Below are 18135 nucleotides of genomic sequence, written 5' to 3'. Positions count from 1 at the left end.
TACTGTACTTGAACACTGTTAGATTCTGTAAATGATAAAACCCTTTTTCAATTGTATCTTTTTATTGGTTGTATTTATAGATTGTTATGCGTGAAAATACAATATGTGCAAATACACAAATGCGCTGCAAATAGCGCAGACCACAATAAAAATGTGGTGGGCGACCCCAAAAAGTTTATAGATTGTTTTTTAGATTTTATGGAGAATCACTCCCACTGCAGAATCATCCCAATCAATCTAACATTATAAATTCTTTCCAAACAGAGATATTAAGTTATGTCAAATTGTATTCATATCACAATACATATTGCAAAAAAAAAAACATCAAAATGCTAGATTTTTTCCAATATTGTGCAGCCCTAAAATAGATGAAAAAAATCCCTCCAAGGAGTCAATGTTCCCTTTTTTAAACAGTCTACTGTGTATTCGAACTGATATCAACAGAACAAGGTAAGCCTTCTGCAATATTCTCTAAAAATCACCAGCATTTCATCTATTCTTCATTAAGTAAAAAATAAAAACTGCAATTGAGCAAGCATTTGAAGGAGCCTTTGAACTGGGAAAGGCTTTGTTGCAACACAAAGATGCAATTCTCTTTTTAATGCAACCTTCAAAGGATGCATCCTCTTAATTGGAACACCACTCAAATGTACTTCACACATCCTGAAAAATAAAGCCAAACCATTTTAGCACCCTCTGCTGGTTGCAGTATTCATGTAAATAAATGACATAAGCCAAACTTTCTTGCAAACTATTTTAAAGCATTGCATTTACTTGTGGAATAAAGGTGGAGAAAACAGCGTGTGCCACCATGATTGCTTCAATTTGCCAAAATGTAACATTGCCATGAAATCATGGACTGTAAAACAATCTGGGTTCCACACAATTCCTTCATGTTGTCCTATTAATTAAGTTAATTTAATTTTTACAAATTTAATTAGATTGAACATAAAAAATTAAGTTGTCCCCAAATGAACTCAAGGATTGTGTTGATTCAACTCATTTTAAATAAGTAGTTAACAAGTGAATAATCAGCAAAAATAGTTTGAGTGTGTATTATACACTCACCGGCCACTTTATTAGGTACACGTTACTACCAGGGGGTTGGGCCTTCTTTTGCCTTCAGAACTGCCTTAATCCTTCATAGCATAGGTTCAACAAGGAACTGAAAATATTCCTCAGAGATTTTGGTACATATTGACATGATGACATCCCGCAGTTGCTGCAGATTTGTCGGCTAAACATGCATAATGCGAGTCTCCCATTCCACCACATGCCAAGGGTGCTCTATTGGATTGAGATCTGCTGACTGTGGAGTCCATTTGAGTATAGTTAAAGAAACCCAATCTGAGATGATTCTTGTTTATTCGCCTATTATCCTGCTGGAAGTAGCCATCAGAAGATGGGTACACTGTGGTCATAAAGGGATGAAACAGCAACAATACTTAGGTAGACTGTGGCATTGACATGATGCTCAATTGGTACTATTGGGCCCAAAGTGTTTCAAGAAAATATCCCCCACAGCATTACACCACCACCACCAGCCTAACCCGTTGATACAAGGCAGGATGGATCTATGCTTTCATGTGGTTGACGCCAAATTCTGACCCCACCATCCGAATGCTACAGCAGAAATCAAGATTAATCAGACCAGGCAACATTTGCCCAATCTTCTATTGTCCAATTTTAGTGAGCCTTTGCAAATCGTAGCCTCAGTTTCCTGTTCTTAGCTGACAAGAGTGGCACCCGGTGTGGTCTTCTGCTGCTGTAGCCCATCTGTCTCAAGGTTGGACATGTTGTGCATTCAGAGATGCTCTTCTGCATACCTTGGTTGTAACGAGTGGTTATTTGAGTTACTGTTGCCTTTCTATCAGCTGGAACCAGTCTGGCCATTCTCCTCTGATCTTTGTCATCAACAAGGCATTTGCGCCCACAGAACTGCCGCTCACTGGATATTTACCTTTTGGACCATTCTCTGTAAACCCTAGAGATGGTTGTGTGTGAAAATCACAGTAGATCAGTAGTTTCTGAAATACTCAGTCCAGTCCGTCTGACACCAACAACCACACCACATTCAGTCACTTAAATCACCTTTCTTCTCTATTCTGATGCTTGTTTTGAACTGCGGCAGATTGTTTTGACCATGTCTACATGCCTAAATGCACTGAGTTGCTGTCATGTGATTGGCTGATTAGAAATATGCGTTAACGAGCAGTAGGACAGGTGTACCTAATAAAGTGTATAGAGTGTATAGAGTATATCTGAGACATCTTTATGTGCAAATCGCATTTACAAGCAAAATGAAGGTAGCCATCTTAAATATTCTCTATTTACCTCCATGCATCAGATATTGGTCTATATCATTCATTTGGATTTAAAATAAAGCTGGAAGCACAGATAGTCACTTACAGATGTAGCAGATGCTTTTATGTAAAGGAACTTACAAATGGAAAACATGTCAATAATCTCTTTTGTGACTCACACCTATACATGTTTATTTCCTCTAGTGTTTTATTCCTGAGAGTTCAGATTCACTAATTACAATAATCTTCTGACCTCACACACACAGAACCAGATACCAGCCATTTCTTCACTGTGATGTTTCCCTGATGGATAAATTTGACACAAGATCGGCCTTAGTGACGACAGTCCATCTATGGTGGTTGTCATGGTTACATAGAAAGCCATCAATTAAGAAGCGGAACATGTCTGTGGCACTGTATTATCTCCCCTGTGCTAATAGACGAGGGCAAGCATTATGGATCAAAGTTGCAAAAGGTAATTATTATTTTCAGTTCGGCAAGTGAAAATGTATCTCTAAATGTCAGAGGTAAGATAGACTTCTATATTATGCTCTTAAAGGTGAACTGCTGAGGACTGTTAGTCTTTGTAGTGCATTTTTCTTTGAAAATTCTAACAAACATAAAGGTTTTTGAATCAAAGATCCTGACAATAAATATATTTACACAGATTCCACAGTGTATGGGTGTTTGCAGTTTTTTAGAAGTGTTTGTTCTGAAAGTAGTTTTGCTTTTTCCCCCTCCTATAGGAATTTTTGAAAAAGATTAGGGTTAGGGTTCAAACTTCATGCATGATGAATCAGCGTAAAATATCATTACCTGCTAAACTTTAATCAAGGTTTAACCGTAGTTTTGAACTACTTTTATAAAAAATAAAAAAAATAAAAAAATAAACAAAACCATGTTTCCTTAAAGAGAATCCTAAAAGTAATTTCATTCTTAATAACTCAAAATGTGGTATCAAATTAGAAAATAAAACAAGTAGCCAAATTACTTTACTATTTGTTACAATCATGCATGTAAACCCTGCCTATACATTTTTAAATGACTTTTTTTTTTTTAAATTACAATTTCTAAGAAGAACTACTCAATTACAGTAATTTGAATATTTGTAATTTGTTACTTTACTCCACTGCACCTCGCTGAAGATTCAACCCCCCTCCTTTTCATTTTGTTAGGTACCTTCAGGCCAGAAACTATGTCCATTGAAATATAAACTCTTCAAATGCTATAAGGGTCTAACCTCTTTAAAAACAGAACAGATTGTGATAGTCACTTGGGAAGAAGACTTAGGGGTTTTAATCTCTGAGACTGGTTGGGTTCAATACCTTTTATCTGTTTATTCATGTTCTATAAATTCTAGACACAACTTTATTAAGTACAAAGTATTACACTTCACTATTCTAAAAAAGAGCTTAGTAAATTATATCCCTCGGTTTCCCCCACATGCGCCAAATGTTAAGCTGCCCAGGATACCTTAGCAAATCTTTTTTGGGCGTGCGTTCAAATTCAGAGTTTTGGGTTAGAAAAAATTCAGTTCTTTCTTAGGGTTTATGTTTGTGTTTTGCTGCCTGACCCAATGATAGCAATTTTTGGCTGGTCAGATTTTTTGGAGACTCTCAACTAAAATGTACAGTTACCTGTTCAGCATGACACGATCATAGCTTAAAAAAATAAATAAATAAAAACTTACCCAGATAGCAAAATTCATGTGGCTTAAATCCAGCCCACACCAAACACTTACATCCGGCCCACATACCGCATAGAATGATGACACTGTTTGCCAGATCTGGGCCACAATTTAGCCATAGCAATACCACATATCAGCCAGAATTCAACCAAATGAACCAGAACTGACCCTAATCTGGAACACAGTCATATCACATCGGGGCCACTTTAGGCTCACAGTCACATTAGCTAGAACTTACTTTGCCAAATATTTGCCAAAAGTGTCCCACATATTCTTAATACCTGGGTCACATTTGCACCTAAACATGTGAGCTACTTTGGGTTTAGATCTAGATTACCCTCAAATGACTATACCATATTTTAGCCAACTGTCATTTGGGCCAAATTGATTCCACATGGGCCACATTAGGTTCACATACAGATTACATTTTGCTATAAGTGCCAAATCCTTGCCTTAAATGGCCCATATATGAATTGGAAACTTTGGCACACTTTTGCCATTGTACAAGTGGGCCACTTGAGGCTCACGTTCATTTCGTCAAGGCCAAAAGACGACCAGACTGTCTAAAGTGGCCCACATTTGTATGCTGTCTGGGTATCCTTTGTTTCTGGAAAAAAAAATGTTAGGCCTCTTTTTTTCTGACTGGCTTCTTGGACTCAACTCCATTTTACATTTTACATCTGGGAGCTCTGTAAAATTTGAGAAAATGTGGGACCCAGTTTTTCACCGTAACGACTAATAGTGTTGTTTAATTTCTGAATATTTGTTGGGTTTTTTCTCCCTTGTAGGTCATAGTCTTGTATGTCGCCATTGTCTCCTTTCATGTTTTATTTTACATTTTGCACAGATTATCGTTTCATGATGGGTTTGTCTGTCTGTTCTTTGTTTTTCTATGTCTACAAAAACTAAACTATTATATAATTATTAAATAAATAAAATAAAACATGGTTCCATTAAGGGTAAGAATGCAGTTCTTAAACCATCTTTAAAAATAGCTACAGAAAATAACATAGAGAGATTTGGTTATGCGTTATGTATAATGTTATGAAAACACTTTGACATCTAATAGCATGCGTGTCACACAGGTCTAAGAAAGAATAAAGATAATAAGGCCTTGCCTACATATGCATAACTACAAATATCAACAAGACTTGCATGCTAACATTAGGAATAAGCTTACAAAGGAAGTTTTTTTTAAGATCAACTAAATCAACAGGTGCAAACTGTTATATCATTTTACATGTCATTAGCCTACTGCAATGCATAGGTTTTCTCCGTTTGACAAAAGCCCAACCAGATGAACGGAGAGCTACAGTACGTGAGCAGGATTGAACGTGCTCTGGAACTCCCACGCGCCTCTGACCGTTCATTCAGCACCACAGCAACTGAACAGCGACCGCGGAGCGTGCACGCGCTGACAACGGAGATGAGGACTGTTTCTATTTAGCCGTGTAACAGTCCTACTGACAGTGCACGCTTTTTATATTTATGCAAGCAATATCATTTGGATGCCTCGCGTGTTTATGTGGATGCCTTGTTCTTACTGTTGGAGCACACGCTATAACGGAACGTCAAATGTGATGTGATCGACAACAACAAATCGTCGTTTAACACTCCTTCGCACGGATTCTCCTCTGTCGTGAATCATGTATTACTTTGAGATTGTTTGCTGTTCCGAAAGCGCAAACATCAGTCGGGAAAAACAGAATCGCGACCACCTCTTATCGAGGCGAGCCGTCCGCCACACCTGACTGTTTTTGCTCTGCCTCCGCTTGTGACATGAAAACTCGGACCAGAAAGAAACGTATGAAAGGGCGAAGAGCTGCAAAAGGTCATGCGGGTTTGAAAGGAAAAGTATCAGATTGAAGTTGAAGACAAAAACAATCTTAAAGTGCAACCGCGAGTGACAATCAAAGGCATGGGGACAGCAAAGATGAAGAGATGGTCGGAGGTCTTGCAACCTGTTGTTGAGTTACCAGTCAGCGGCTTGATAAGATGTGGATCATAAAATGGCAATTGATCTGGAAAAAAACACGTGCTTTTGAATGACACTTGTTTATTTATTTTCTTTTCAGTAGCCTGCATTAAGCCTATTAATTTAAGAGTAACTGTTTGGCGCATTGACTGGACATGAGATTTTACTGATGCGTTTTTCGTCAATATAAAATATCTTCATATAAAATCACTCTTGTTTGGTTGTTCATCCTGATTCTGACAACGTCCAGCAATGGGCTGCCTTCAGAGCGTCGCCTGCAAGCCCCGAATCAAGCGCGAGAACATAGTTGTTTACGACGTGTCTGCTACTATTGACCATTGTCCGACAGTAATCGAGGAGAATTCACCAATAGTGCTCCGCTACAAAACTCCGTACTTCAAGGCCTCCGCCCGGATAGTAATGCCGCCGATTCCTCGAAACGAGACTTGGGTGGTGGGCTGGATTCAAGCGTGCACTCAGATGGAATTCTACAACACTTATGGAGACCTCGGCATGTAAGCTTGATTCATGTCATTATTCAGTGTCTTTGCCTTCAACCAAAGACACATTTCCAGCTAAATTTGATAAATGAAATGATTTATAAGCAATTATCAACTTAAATAAAGTCACCTGCCAAAAATTCACAAACACACTAGGTTATCTTTCAACCTGTCAAGTTTTTAAAAAACAATTAGCCAGGTTGTTAATAAAACTTCAAGTTGCATAAATATCAACGATAGCCTGCTAAATACTTGTACGCTGAATACAAGCAAGTAATTTGAATCATGATTCATACATTTTACATAAAGTTACAAAGTTTTACTAGAACAAAACCTGCCATTTTCTACACCACTAATAAGACCATGGCATGTTCTAACACTCTCACTGCACTTGCTCTTCACCAAAACAACATTAATATGCAGGAATTGGCAGCATTTATGATTTAAGTATTTTAAATGCAAAATTGTATTTTGTAATCAGTATTTTAAAGAGTTTATGAAAATGGCTCAACATTTTGTATCAATACTTAAGGATCTTGTATTTTTAAAATATTTTGTAAGAAGTCTATTTGATGACATCATAAAAATGCGGACTCAGATTGATGCTTTCTCAGTTTTTTTTAATCTAGTCTTGAGATCAGAACAGAACATTGCTTAAGAAGGTAGTCAATGCTCGAAGTCATGCATCTTTGCTTAAGAAATGAGATGGAAAAAAATATCATTCCTTAAGAACAGGATGGGGAGCCTTCAGCACATGATCATTTTCTGTCTCAGTGCTGCAGCTGGAAATTCAGATGAACTTTATTAAACAGCTAAAGATGTTGTACTGGTGTTCACTAAGAGGGTAAACTGAGACTCCTCCAGTTAAAGAACTGAAAAAACCTTGGGAGAATGAGTAAACTGCACATATAATAGCAGTTTTGGGTGAATTGCTGATGTATATGCTGAGAAAATATAAGAGAAACAACATACAAACAAGTCCTACAGTGACTGACTTAAACTTGCCCAGAAAAGCTGTTGCTATCAAACATTGTTTACCAAGTCAGTTTAATAGTGAAAGGATTGATTGAATAAGCCTATTGATTTAAAGTTTTGTGAAGAAATGTCCCATGCAAAAGTATTTTGTATTATTTTCAAAATACAAAACACAATATTTTTTTCATAGTTGATGTGGCTGCTGTGTTTTGTAGTTTATTGTAATACCAAATACCTCAATTTTAAGCTTATATTATTTTAAAATACATGTTCCATGAAGAACTTTAACCATATGGAACATTTTTGTTCAACAAGAGGTTCATCAAAGTAAAGGGTTCTTTAGATTGTTCCTACATTTAGAAAAGAAATGGTTCCTTTAAGAACTTTTCACTAAAAGTTTTTCTGAGAAAACAAAAATTGGTTCTATATGGTATCTATGGCTTAAGAAATCTACTAAAACACTTGAATGTTATAACTTGCATGTTGTAAGAGCAACAAATAATAGCTTGACTTTAAGTTGATTATTTGTAAAAGTGGCAGAATGTAGATTTTTGTGATTATCTGTTGAACAGCATCCCAATCATCACTGCAATACTGCAAAAGATAGAATACACATGAACCCAAGATTCTCAAAGAAATCAATCAAGTTTGGTGAAGTAAAAATCATGGTTTGGGGTTACATTCAGCATAGGGCGTGCAAGAGATCTGCAGAGTGGATGTGAACATTAACAGCCTGAGGTGTCAATAGATTTGTGCTGCCCATAACATTAAAAACCAAAGGAGAGGGCAAAATCTTCAGCAGGATAGTGCTCCTTCTCATTCTTCAGCCTCCACATCAAAGTTCCTGAGAGCAAAGAAGGTCAAAGTGTTCCAGGATTGGCCAGCCCAGTCACCAGACATGAACATTATTGACCATGACTGGGGTAAGATGATGGAGGAGATATTGAAGATGAATTCAAAGAATCTTGATAAACTTTTGAAGTCCTGCAAGAACGCTTTCTTTGCCATTCCAGACTTTAAGTTTTTTGAGTCATTGCAGAGATGTATGGACGCAGTAGTCCAAGCTCATGGGAGTCTAAACTGTACATTACTTCTGTTAAGTGTAAAGACTTTTGTATAAGTCTTACTGTCCTAATTAAATAATTAGAAATCAAGGCACGATCATATTATATTTTGGTATAATAAGCTAATGTCGAGGCCTTTCATATAAGCCACTTTCCAATGCCAAATGATCAACTGGAAGTCAAGTTAATATTTGCTGTTCCTAAAACTTGGATGGGCAACAAGACTCTTGTCAGGTAGTGTATATACACACACAAACATACAACAGTCTTTTTGATAGTAAGCTTAATTTAAATTATTTTAAAACTACTATTTTTAAAAATATTTCTTTAAATCCGTTGAATTTGTTATGTCATCAGAATGAACAGTCTATAAGTAGAGCTATAATCGATATGCATGACTTCAATGTAATCAAGACCTTAAAGTGTGTGCAGCACAGGATAACTTGAGTGCAGTGCACCAGTGATTTATATTCACAGAGAGTATGCATACATCAGCTCAGTGCCTGAGGGGAGGAGTGTTTGCACCTTCATCAGTCACTGCTTTCATTTATACTCCCACAAATGAGTTTCACAGCCTGTCACTGGATCAGACGTGGAGAGGCGGATAAAAACAGAATAGCTGCTCTGAAACATCAGTGTGGTTATGCTAAACAGAGTTTCGTTTTACAGGCAAATGCAATTAAGTGCTCGCTGCTTAATCTACAAATAAATCCAGCGCAGGAGAACGAGAGATGGAGACATTCTCACACCCACCCACCAGCCCTGTGACTCGTGACGTGGGCCCTTTGGATGCTACTTGGGGGGGCCTGTTTGTGTGGAGGTGTGGACATGTGTGTGGGGGAGTGCATCACTGCCTGAGCGGGTGGTTGCGTGGGGTTTTCTGTGACACAGATGGTGCTGTACTGAAGAAGAAATGCCAGCGTCGGGTCATACCTAACAACACCCAGCCACATTAACGTCCTCTCACACTGAGTCATTTTAAACTGGCAGCTGGGACCCTGATAATGAATGCCATCATTAACCCCAATTATCATCTGCACTATTGGACTCAGCATCTCCTTTCTATTATACATTCAACAGCGTAGTTTGTTTGCTTGTCATGTTTTGTTGCAGGTCAAACTGATGGACATTGGTTAGCGTGCAATTTGCCAAAACAAGCAATATAAAACAAACTATTGTACTTTTCATACTAATCAATGATGAAAATGAAAATTTATTATATATTATAGATTACACTACCTGACAAAAGTCTTGTCCTCAATCTGAGTTCTAAGAGCAACAAATAATTTTGACTTCTAGTTGATCATTTGGAAAAGTGGCAGAAGGTCGATTTTTCTGATGAATCATCTGTTGAACTGCATCCCAATCATCACAAATACTGCAGAAGACCTTCTGGAACACGCATGGGCCCAAGAATCTCACAGAACAACAAAGTTTGGTGAGGGAAAAATCATGGTTTAGAGTTGCATTCAGTATGGGGGCATGCAAGAGACTTGCAGAGGGGATGTGAACATCAACAGCCTGAGGTATCAAAACATTTACATTACAAACCACAGGAGAGGGCAAAATCTTCAGCAGGATAGCGCTCCTTCTCATACTTCAGCCTCCACATCAAAGTTCCTGAAAGCAAAGAAGGTCAAGGTGCTCCAGGATTGGCCAGCCCCAGTTACCAGACATGAACATTATTGAGCATGTCTATTGAGCATGTCTGGGGTAAGATGGAGGAGGCATTGAAGAGGAATCTAAATAATCTTGATGAACTCTGGGAGTCCATCCGTTTCAGATGGCTTTATTAATAAGTGATTTGAGTCATTGTAGAGATGTATGGATGCAAAGCTCATGGGAGTCATACACAATAATAATTCTTTTTCCCATGCAGCATGACTTTATAATCTAAATACTGTACATTATTTCTGTTAAGGGACAAGATGTTTGTCTAAACAAAGTCAGATCTTACTGTCTTAATTAAAAAATTAAAAATTAAGGCATGATCATATTTTATTTTGGTAAAATAAGCATAACCTGAGGCTTGCATTTCATATTAGCCACTTCTGATACCAAATGATCAACTAGAAGTCAAGTTATTATTTGTTGTTCCTAAAACCTGGTTAGGCGACAAGACTTTTGTCAGCTAGTGTATATTATATTACATTGGGGTCACAAAAATTGATTTTTTTTTTGTCATGGCCACGTACTGCAATTATTGTGTGAAAAACACTATTAGTTCTCAAATTTAGTGACAATATTTTATTTCACACTTTTTGTTATGCTACTTGTAGTGCACACTGAGGACCAAATAACTAATAATTTGTACTTCTGCCTTTTTGTCACGCCTCGTCCCCTGTCAAACCCTTTGACAGGAAATGGGTTTCTCACACTTCATTTACTGCTGCAACCGTCTAGTAAGTGAAGGTCTAAAAATATACAAAATTGGTCGATTTTCAGAAGTTATCATGCATTGTGTTTTACATTTTAGTATCTGACTATCCTAAATATTTTATCTATATTTAAATGAATATATACTGCAGCATTTATTATTTAAAGTGTTGATTTTGGGCAAACAGCCTTGAAACCAATAGGTGATTTTTTTACCAACACAGAAGTAATATAAAATATTTTATTTTTTATAAACTTTCTAAACCACATTTATGGTAATAATAACAATAATAATAATTCTTTACATTTATATAGTGCTTTTCTGGACATTCAAAGCGCTGTACACTTTTTTTTTTTTCTCATCCACTACCAGTCTGCAGCATCCTGAATGACACGACAGCAGCCATATTGCACCAGACCACACACCGGCTGATTGGTGAGGAGGAGACAGAGTTCATTCATTCATTTTCTTTTCAGGTTAGTCCCTTTATTAACCTGAGGTCACCACAATGGAATGAACCGCCAACTCAGGCCACATCTGCTCCACCACAGTCACACTCAACATTGGTGTACCACAGGGCTGTGTGCTGAGCCCCTTCCTCTACTCCCTTTTTTTACCATCGACTGTAGGCCTGTGAACAGATCCAACACCATTATCAAATTAGCTGATGACACCAAAGTGATTGCCCTAATCAGCAATAACGATGAGATGGCTTACAGAGAGGAGATACAGCATCTGGCCACTTGGTGCACAGACAATAATCTGCTCCTTAACACCAACAAGATCAAGGAGCTCATTGTGGACTTCAGGAAGGGACGAACAGGCTCACATGATCCCATCCACATCAATGGGATGGCCGTTGAGCCTGTCTCATCCTTCAAGTTCCAAGGGACCCACATCTCAAAGAACCTTTCTTGGATCACCAACACCTCCAGCCTGGTCCAGAAGGCTCACCAGAGTCTATTTTTCTTATGGCAACTTAAGAAAAACCAGCTTTCATTAGCCGTCTTGGTGAACTTCTACCGCTGCACAATAGAAAGCATCCTGACCGACTGCGTCACAGTCTGGTATGGAAGCTGCTCTGTTGCCGAGCGTAAGGCACTGCAGCGGGTGATGAAAACTGCCCAACGCATCACAGGGACCACACTGCCAGCCATAGAGGACATCCAGAAGAAACACTGTCTGCGCCGAGCACGCAGTATTCTTAGAGACACCTCTCACCCTGCTCACAGACTGTTTTCACTCCTGCCTTCTGGCAGGCGCTTCAGGCTCCCCCGGGCAAAAACCAGCAGACTGAGGAACAGCTTTTTCCCCAGAGCTGTCTCCCTTTTCAACTCTGCCCATCAGTGATTCTTTTGCTGCCATCTCTGTTCATAGCTAGTACATCCATCTGTAAATATCGCCATAATTTTTCTATAACTGCACTTTATAATTTATACCCGTGTCCTGCATTTGCACTGCTGGTTAGACCTAAACTGCATTTCGTTGCATTGTACTTGTGTAATGACAATAAATTTAAATCTAATCATCTAATCTAATCTTATCCAGCATATGTTTTTACGCAGTGGATGCCCTTCCAGCCGCAACCGATCACTGGGAAACATCCATACACACTCATACACTACGGTCAATTTTAGCATATCGAATTCACCTGTAGCACGTCTTTGGACTTGTGAGGGAAAGCTGAGCACCCAGGGGAAACCCACATGGACACAGAGAGAACATGCAAACTCCACATAGAAATGCCAAATGACCCAGCCAAGGCTCGAACCAGTGACCTTGTTGTAAGGCAATCGTAGGAGAAAGTGATGAAGCCAATTATGATATTGGGATGGTTAGGAGGCCGTAATGGACAGGTCAGCAGGCAAACTTTGCCAGGATGCTGGGGTTAAACCCTATACTCTTTTGTTTAAAGACATCCTGGGATTTTTAAATGATGCCAGAGTCAAGACCTTGGTTTAATTTAATCCAAAAGACGTTAAAACTTCACATATAATAATGACTGTGCTATATGAGAAATACTTCCATAATCCTAAGCAGAAATATTTAGTTTAACACGCATTTCAAGAACAAGAATGAATTCAGAAGTGGGCCAAAATTAACATCTAAACCTTCATTCCCACAGGTCAAGTTGGGAGCTGCCAGAGTTACGAGAAGGACTAGTGAAGGCTATCAGCGACTCCGATGGCTTGAGTTACCCCTGGTACGGAAACACAACGGAAACTGTGACCCTGTCTGGACCCACATCCAAACCCTCACGCTTCACTGTCAGCATGAATGATAACTTCTACCCCAGCGTAACATGGGCCGTCCCGGTCAGCGAGAGCAATGTGCCTTTGCTCACACGGATCAAACGTGACCAAAGCTTCACCACATGGCTGGTGGCTTTGAATGTGACTACACAGGAGAAGATCCTCCTGCAGACAGTAAAGTGGAGGATGAAAGTGGACATTGCTGTGGATCCATCAAAGCCGCTCAGCTCTCGAGCAAGACTCATCGGCCGGGTGCACCAGGATCAGCCCAAAGTGTTGACCCATATGGAGCAGATTCCTCCTAACGCTCTGGGTAAACCCAACGCTAATGATGCCCAAGTGCTAATGTGGAGACCTAAGAGAGGACCACCACTTGTGGTGATCCCCTCCAAGTAGCAGGCTGTCAAAATATTCAATTTGCCTTAAATCCACACTGCTGCCTTTGAAGACATTTGGTTCTGAATCGCCCTAAAGACACTTAAAGGAACAGCTTATAAACAAAAGGACAATTCTGCATGCTTAACCCAAGTCTCCTGCATTTCAAACCTTTATGTCTTTCTAGTGACAGGTGCTGCAAAACGTTTGCAAATCATTTGTTTTGAATGTGTTTCAGAACTTTGCTTCTATCACACTTTTCTCTTTCCAGTCTGGATTCTAACCCAACCCAACAGCGTTTGGTGAAGGCTATCAGAGCAGAAAGGAAAGCGGTTCCTCTTTCGGTTTTGTTGTTGCCCTTTACCCTACATTGAGTTTATTTTACAATTAAAGATTGAAAGATCAGAAAAAGTGCATCCATAGCCCTGCCCAAAGACCCTCCCTTTAGAGAAAGCAGGAAGTAGTCCAAAGTGGACACAGGAGATGCAATAAAATACCAGGTGTAAACAGAAATCTGTCACCTCAACCTAAAAACATATCAGTCATGTGACTTCAGCAAACAAAACTGTTTAAAAATGTCAATGGTTTGCTGCCAGAACACAAGGCTGTGAACCTGTAATAGGAAGACTAGTATTCAACAGTCTCTTAATAACCTGTTTAGCCAAGTCGGAACAAGTTGGAACAATGATAGTCTGGGTGAACAATCCCTTTCGCCTTAAAACCTCAGACTTAAGAATTAAAAAAAATTATGTGCACTACTTGACAAAAGTCTTGCCATCAATGCTAGTGGTAAGAGCAGCAAATAAGAACTTGACTTCAAGTTGAGCATTTGGAAAAATTGCAGAAGGTAGATTTTTCAGATGAATCATCTGTTAAACAGCATCCAAATCATCACAAATACTGCAGATGGAACCTGCATGGATTCCATCTGCAGGATTCTGATTCTGAGAGAAAACAGTCAAGTTTGGTGAAGGAAAAATCATGGTTTGGGGTTACATTCAGTATGGGAGCGTGCCTGTGAACATTAACAGCCTGAGGTATCAAGACATTTGTGCTGCCCATTACATTACAAACCACAGGAGAGGGCAATTTCTTCAGCAGGATAGTGCTCCTTTATATACTTATTTATATACTTTAGCCTCCACAAAGTTCCTGAAAGCAAAGAAGGTCAAGGTGCTCCAGGATCGGCCAGCCCAGTTACCAGACATGAACATTACTGAGCATGTCTTGGGTAAGATGGAGGCATTGAAGATGAATCTAAAGAATCTAGATGAACTCTGGGAGTTCAGCAAGAATATGTTTCTTGCCATTCCAGACATTAATAATAAGTTATTTGAGTCACTGCAGAGATGTATGGATGCAGTCGTCAAAGCTCATGGGAGTCAAACACAATATTAATTCTTGCACTTTGACTTTATATTCTATACTGAACATTGTTTCTGTTAAGTAAAGAGACTTTTGTTTATGCAAAGTCAGACCTATTGTCCTAACTAAATAATTAAAAATCAAGACATGATCATAGTTTATTTTGGTAAAATAAGCCTAATGTAAAGGCTTTTGCCTTTCATATAAGACACTTCGGATAACAAATGATCAACTAAAAATCAAGTTATTATTTGTGGTTTCTAAAACTTGGATAGACTTTTTTCAGGTAGTGTATACAGACATTTGCAAAACACAAAGGGACACTCAAACCAAAAATGGACATTGTAATAATTTACTAATCTGAAGATTGTTCCAAACCTCTATGCCTTTCTTTACGTCTGTGGAAAATAGAATTTCTTGAATTATTATTCTTGAATTAATAATTATCGACATTAGTAGTCATAGGTTATCATTTTGTTTTGCCTGTATATATTTGTTTCTTTTAACTCTCAAGTTGATAATTCCCTCCCAAAAAAACTTTAAATCTTTGTTTAAAAAAAAGCCTACATACAAAGCTCAAGTTTTTGGTGAAGTATCTCTTTAATGACATCCTCATCTTTTAAACCTTTTCTCCAAGTCAGCTAGGAGTCGGCTAATATTGCAAAATGAGAGAAAATGTTGTGCTTGAATGCATGACTTCAGAACGAGTACAGCTGAATTCAGCATAGCATCTTCACTCACAACTAAACTGAAGAAAACCATAAATCCTAACCATCACACAGGTTTGCGTTTCAGCAAAGCACAAATGAAGAACGAAAAGAAATGTAAGACTTTCAGTTCCTCCGAGCACAATCTGAAACGCGAATTACAATGCAATGGAAATGAAAAGATTTTGACTGCCTAAATCTCTGAGCTTAAGAATGTCTGGAGCTGTCAACTAATTCACAGTTCTGCTCACCTGGGGGCGAGGGAATCCACCAAGGGGAAGAGAAAGATTTGAACAATTCTGCTAACACCAGCTCCCACCGCTACTCATTAGAGAGGTGCAAACCACTCGGACCTGCCTACTGAAATAACGAACACGAACACACACGAACACACACACACGAACACACACACACACACGAACACACACACACGAACACACACACACACACGAACACACACACACACACGAACACACACACACACACGAACACACACACACACACACACACACACACACACACACACACACACACACACACACACACACACACACACACACACACACACACACACACACACACACACACAAACAAACAAACAAACAAACAAACAAACAAACAAACACACAAACACACAAACACACACACACACACACACACACACAAAAAGCACAACAAACACTCAACTCCTTTTCTTTGAAAGAGGATCCTGCGCCTGCACAAATCACAGTAACTCCTTAATCCAACAACAGATCCAAGGAAGCCATTGGATTTGTATAAAAAGGTGCCCTGCAAGACGCACAGACTTAAACAAATTCAAATGCTGATCTTAAATGCTATAGTTTATTGTTCTATAGAGATTTCACAGTGTGTGGGCAAGCTAGAATGTGCTGACTGATCAAATAAACATGGAAACGTCTGAAAAACGTCTCTTTGATGGAACTGAAAAACATTTGTACCCTTTTTAAAATATGATTTCATGCGTCGTTTACACCTTTTGTGCTGCCCTGGTGAAAATGTATGTACTGTCTGAAAAAAAAAAATCATTAAACACCTGATTTATAATCATATCACTCCTCAACAGATACTAATATAGCTTCACACATAGTGCAAAGTTGCTAAAAAAAAAAAAAGCTCATCCTTGCATATATAACGGAGTAACTCAAGTATTCTTTGTTGCCTGGTGACAGAGGTAATCCATAAAATAGTCTGTAATCATGACTTCCCACAAATAAACCAGCTAAGCCTTGTTATTTTCATTTTCATGATAACCATAATATCAAAAGTTTACATTATATAGACCAAAGGTCAATTATTCCCTCCATTCCAAATTATCCCAGTAACCCAATTAAAATAACATAAAATATTTGTAAGCAGTTTGAATAATGACAAAAAATACAGTGATGCAACAATCTCATGAGAAACCGAATCTCCTTTGCCAGGTTTCTGAGAGATTCAAGTTTCATTTGTGGCGAATTACTCCGGGCCACTATAACGATCCAAAAGCTCTGACATATTAGATAACTTTGTCCTTTGTCTTGATTTTCCAAAAAAAAAAAAAAAAAAAAAAAAAAAAAAAAAGCTCTCAGCGCATCCAGAAACATTTGTAAAATGGCACGTTACAAAGTGTTTTTTATCCATCACCCATTAATTTGATTAGCGTAGATTAATGTTTTTTTCACGCGAAACGAGAGTTAGACTGAAAGTAGAGGCCCAGAGCATTTCACCCAGTGTGCTTTAGCTCAGCACTGCACAGCAGTGGCCATAGCTTGTTATCCAACCTTGTATCCATCTCTTTTCCCCGCTCTCAACACCTCCTCTGCTACTCTCCGTCCTTCCACTCGATTCATCCCTTTATTCCACTCCACTTTCACCTCATCCATTTTTTTCATGCTCGGCTTGGATTGGATGGCGGTTTGTTCTCATAACCATAGAGAAATGTAGCCATTATGACCAGTATTGCACCCAAGAAGAATACGCTGTTATGTGAAAAAAAAATACATGAGTGAAAAAAGACAAAAAAAAAAAAGAAGTAGATTCTTAGTTTAGTTTAGTTTAATTCAAAGGAGTCCTATTAAGCTTTATCACTTTCTAAATTGTAATTACGTTTGGGTCAAAAATATATAATTTCCCTCGCAGCAGCAACCCACTCACGAAAAATACACACTTAGGCTCCGTTTACACCAATACGCCTTAGTTTTAAAATGAAACTAATAATGAAAATGATCCACATCCACATTGGCGTTTCATCTAGCATTTCTGAAAAGCCCTCCTTCCACACTACCGCTGAAAACGCACATCACGTGACCACACACACACTGTCATATGCAGCTCTAGCATATGTGACCTTTCTGAGCTTTAGCACTCAGCAAGTGCTTTAAGCACAAAACAACAGAAAGCAGTCAACGTCGGACAGTTTATTAAGGATGTGCTGCTGGATTGCGTCTCACTATAGTTGTTAAGCATAATATTTAATTGTCTCTATCTAATGACTTTTCAGTCTTTTGAATCTATCAGGTAATGTGTCATAGCGTCAGTAAACTGCTTCAATCTTT

At 38.6% G+C, this 18135-nt stretch overlaps 3 protein-coding genes across 9 annotated transcripts in view; 1 reads left to right on the top strand and 2 right to left on the bottom strand.

Moving 5' to 3' along the window:
• LOC147835561 (uncharacterized) overlaps nt 1–15940 on the bottom strand; it is a 75999-nt gene extending 60059 nt beyond the window's left edge. For 3 of the 4 annotated variants that reach the window (XM_087264505.1, XM_087264504.1, XM_087264506.1), the window contains exon 1: nt 15832–15940. The gene's annotated coding sequence lies outside the window, so the exon portion shown is untranslated. The remainder of the gene's footprint in view (nt 1–15831) is intronic. The other variant, XM_087264507.1, reaches the window with a different exon arrangement.
• On the top strand, nt 5359–16648 carry fam78bb (family with sequence similarity 78 member Bb). Of its 3 annotated transcripts, XR_015497329.1 has the most exons (3): nt 5359–6480; nt 13007–13919; nt 14824–16648. XR_015497329.1 is itself a non-coding variant. In NM_001123313.1 (2 exons), exons 1-2 carry the CDS (start codon nt 6218–6220, stop codon nt 13527–13529), a joined length of 786 nt encoding a protein of 261 aa, NP_001116785.1. In that variant the 3' UTR covers nt 13530–13636. The 3 variants fall into 3 exon arrangements, 1 of the variants encoding a protein (NP_001116785.1); NM_001123313.1 differs by lacking the exon at nt 14824–16648 and having other exon boundaries at nt 6218–6480; nt 13007–13636; XR_015497330.1 differs by lacking the exon at nt 5359–6480 and having other exon boundaries at nt 10320–13919.
• The window catches only part of slc35a3a (solute carrier family 35 member A3a), a 17781-nt gene continuing 16050 nt past the window's right edge, over nt 16405–18135 (bottom strand). Inside the window, exon 8 of one of the 2 annotated variants that reach the window (XM_087263492.1) lies at nt 16405–17559. In XM_087263492.1, the coding sequence (XP_087119618.1) occupies nt 17469–17559 (91 nt within the window). In that variant the 3' untranslated portion in view covers nt 16405–17468. The remainder of the gene's footprint in view (nt 17560–18135) is intronic. The other variant, NM_001123249.1, reaches the window with a different exon arrangement.

Source organism: Danio rerio, chromosome 8 (genome assembly GCF_052040795.2).
Source record: "Danio rerio strain M-AB ecotype USA chromosome 8, GRCz13ab, whole genome shotgun sequence".
Lineage (NCBI taxonomy): Eukaryota > Metazoa > Chordata > Actinopteri > Cypriniformes > Danionidae > Danio > Danio rerio.
Note: the sequence above shows the minus strand (reverse complement) of the source record. Positions and strands in the feature narration are given on the sequence as shown.

Bases quoted from the DNA above. Each gene is read 5' to 3' on its own strand.
- fam78bb (NM_001123313.1), top strand. From the start codon at position 6,218: ATGGGCTGCCTTCAGAGCGTCGCCTGCAAGCCCCGAATCAAGCGCGAG. The intron at 6,481-13,006 runs GTAAGCTTGATT...TCATTCCCACAG, and splicing joins ACTTATGGAGACCTCGGCAT to GTCAAGTTGGGAGCTGCCAG.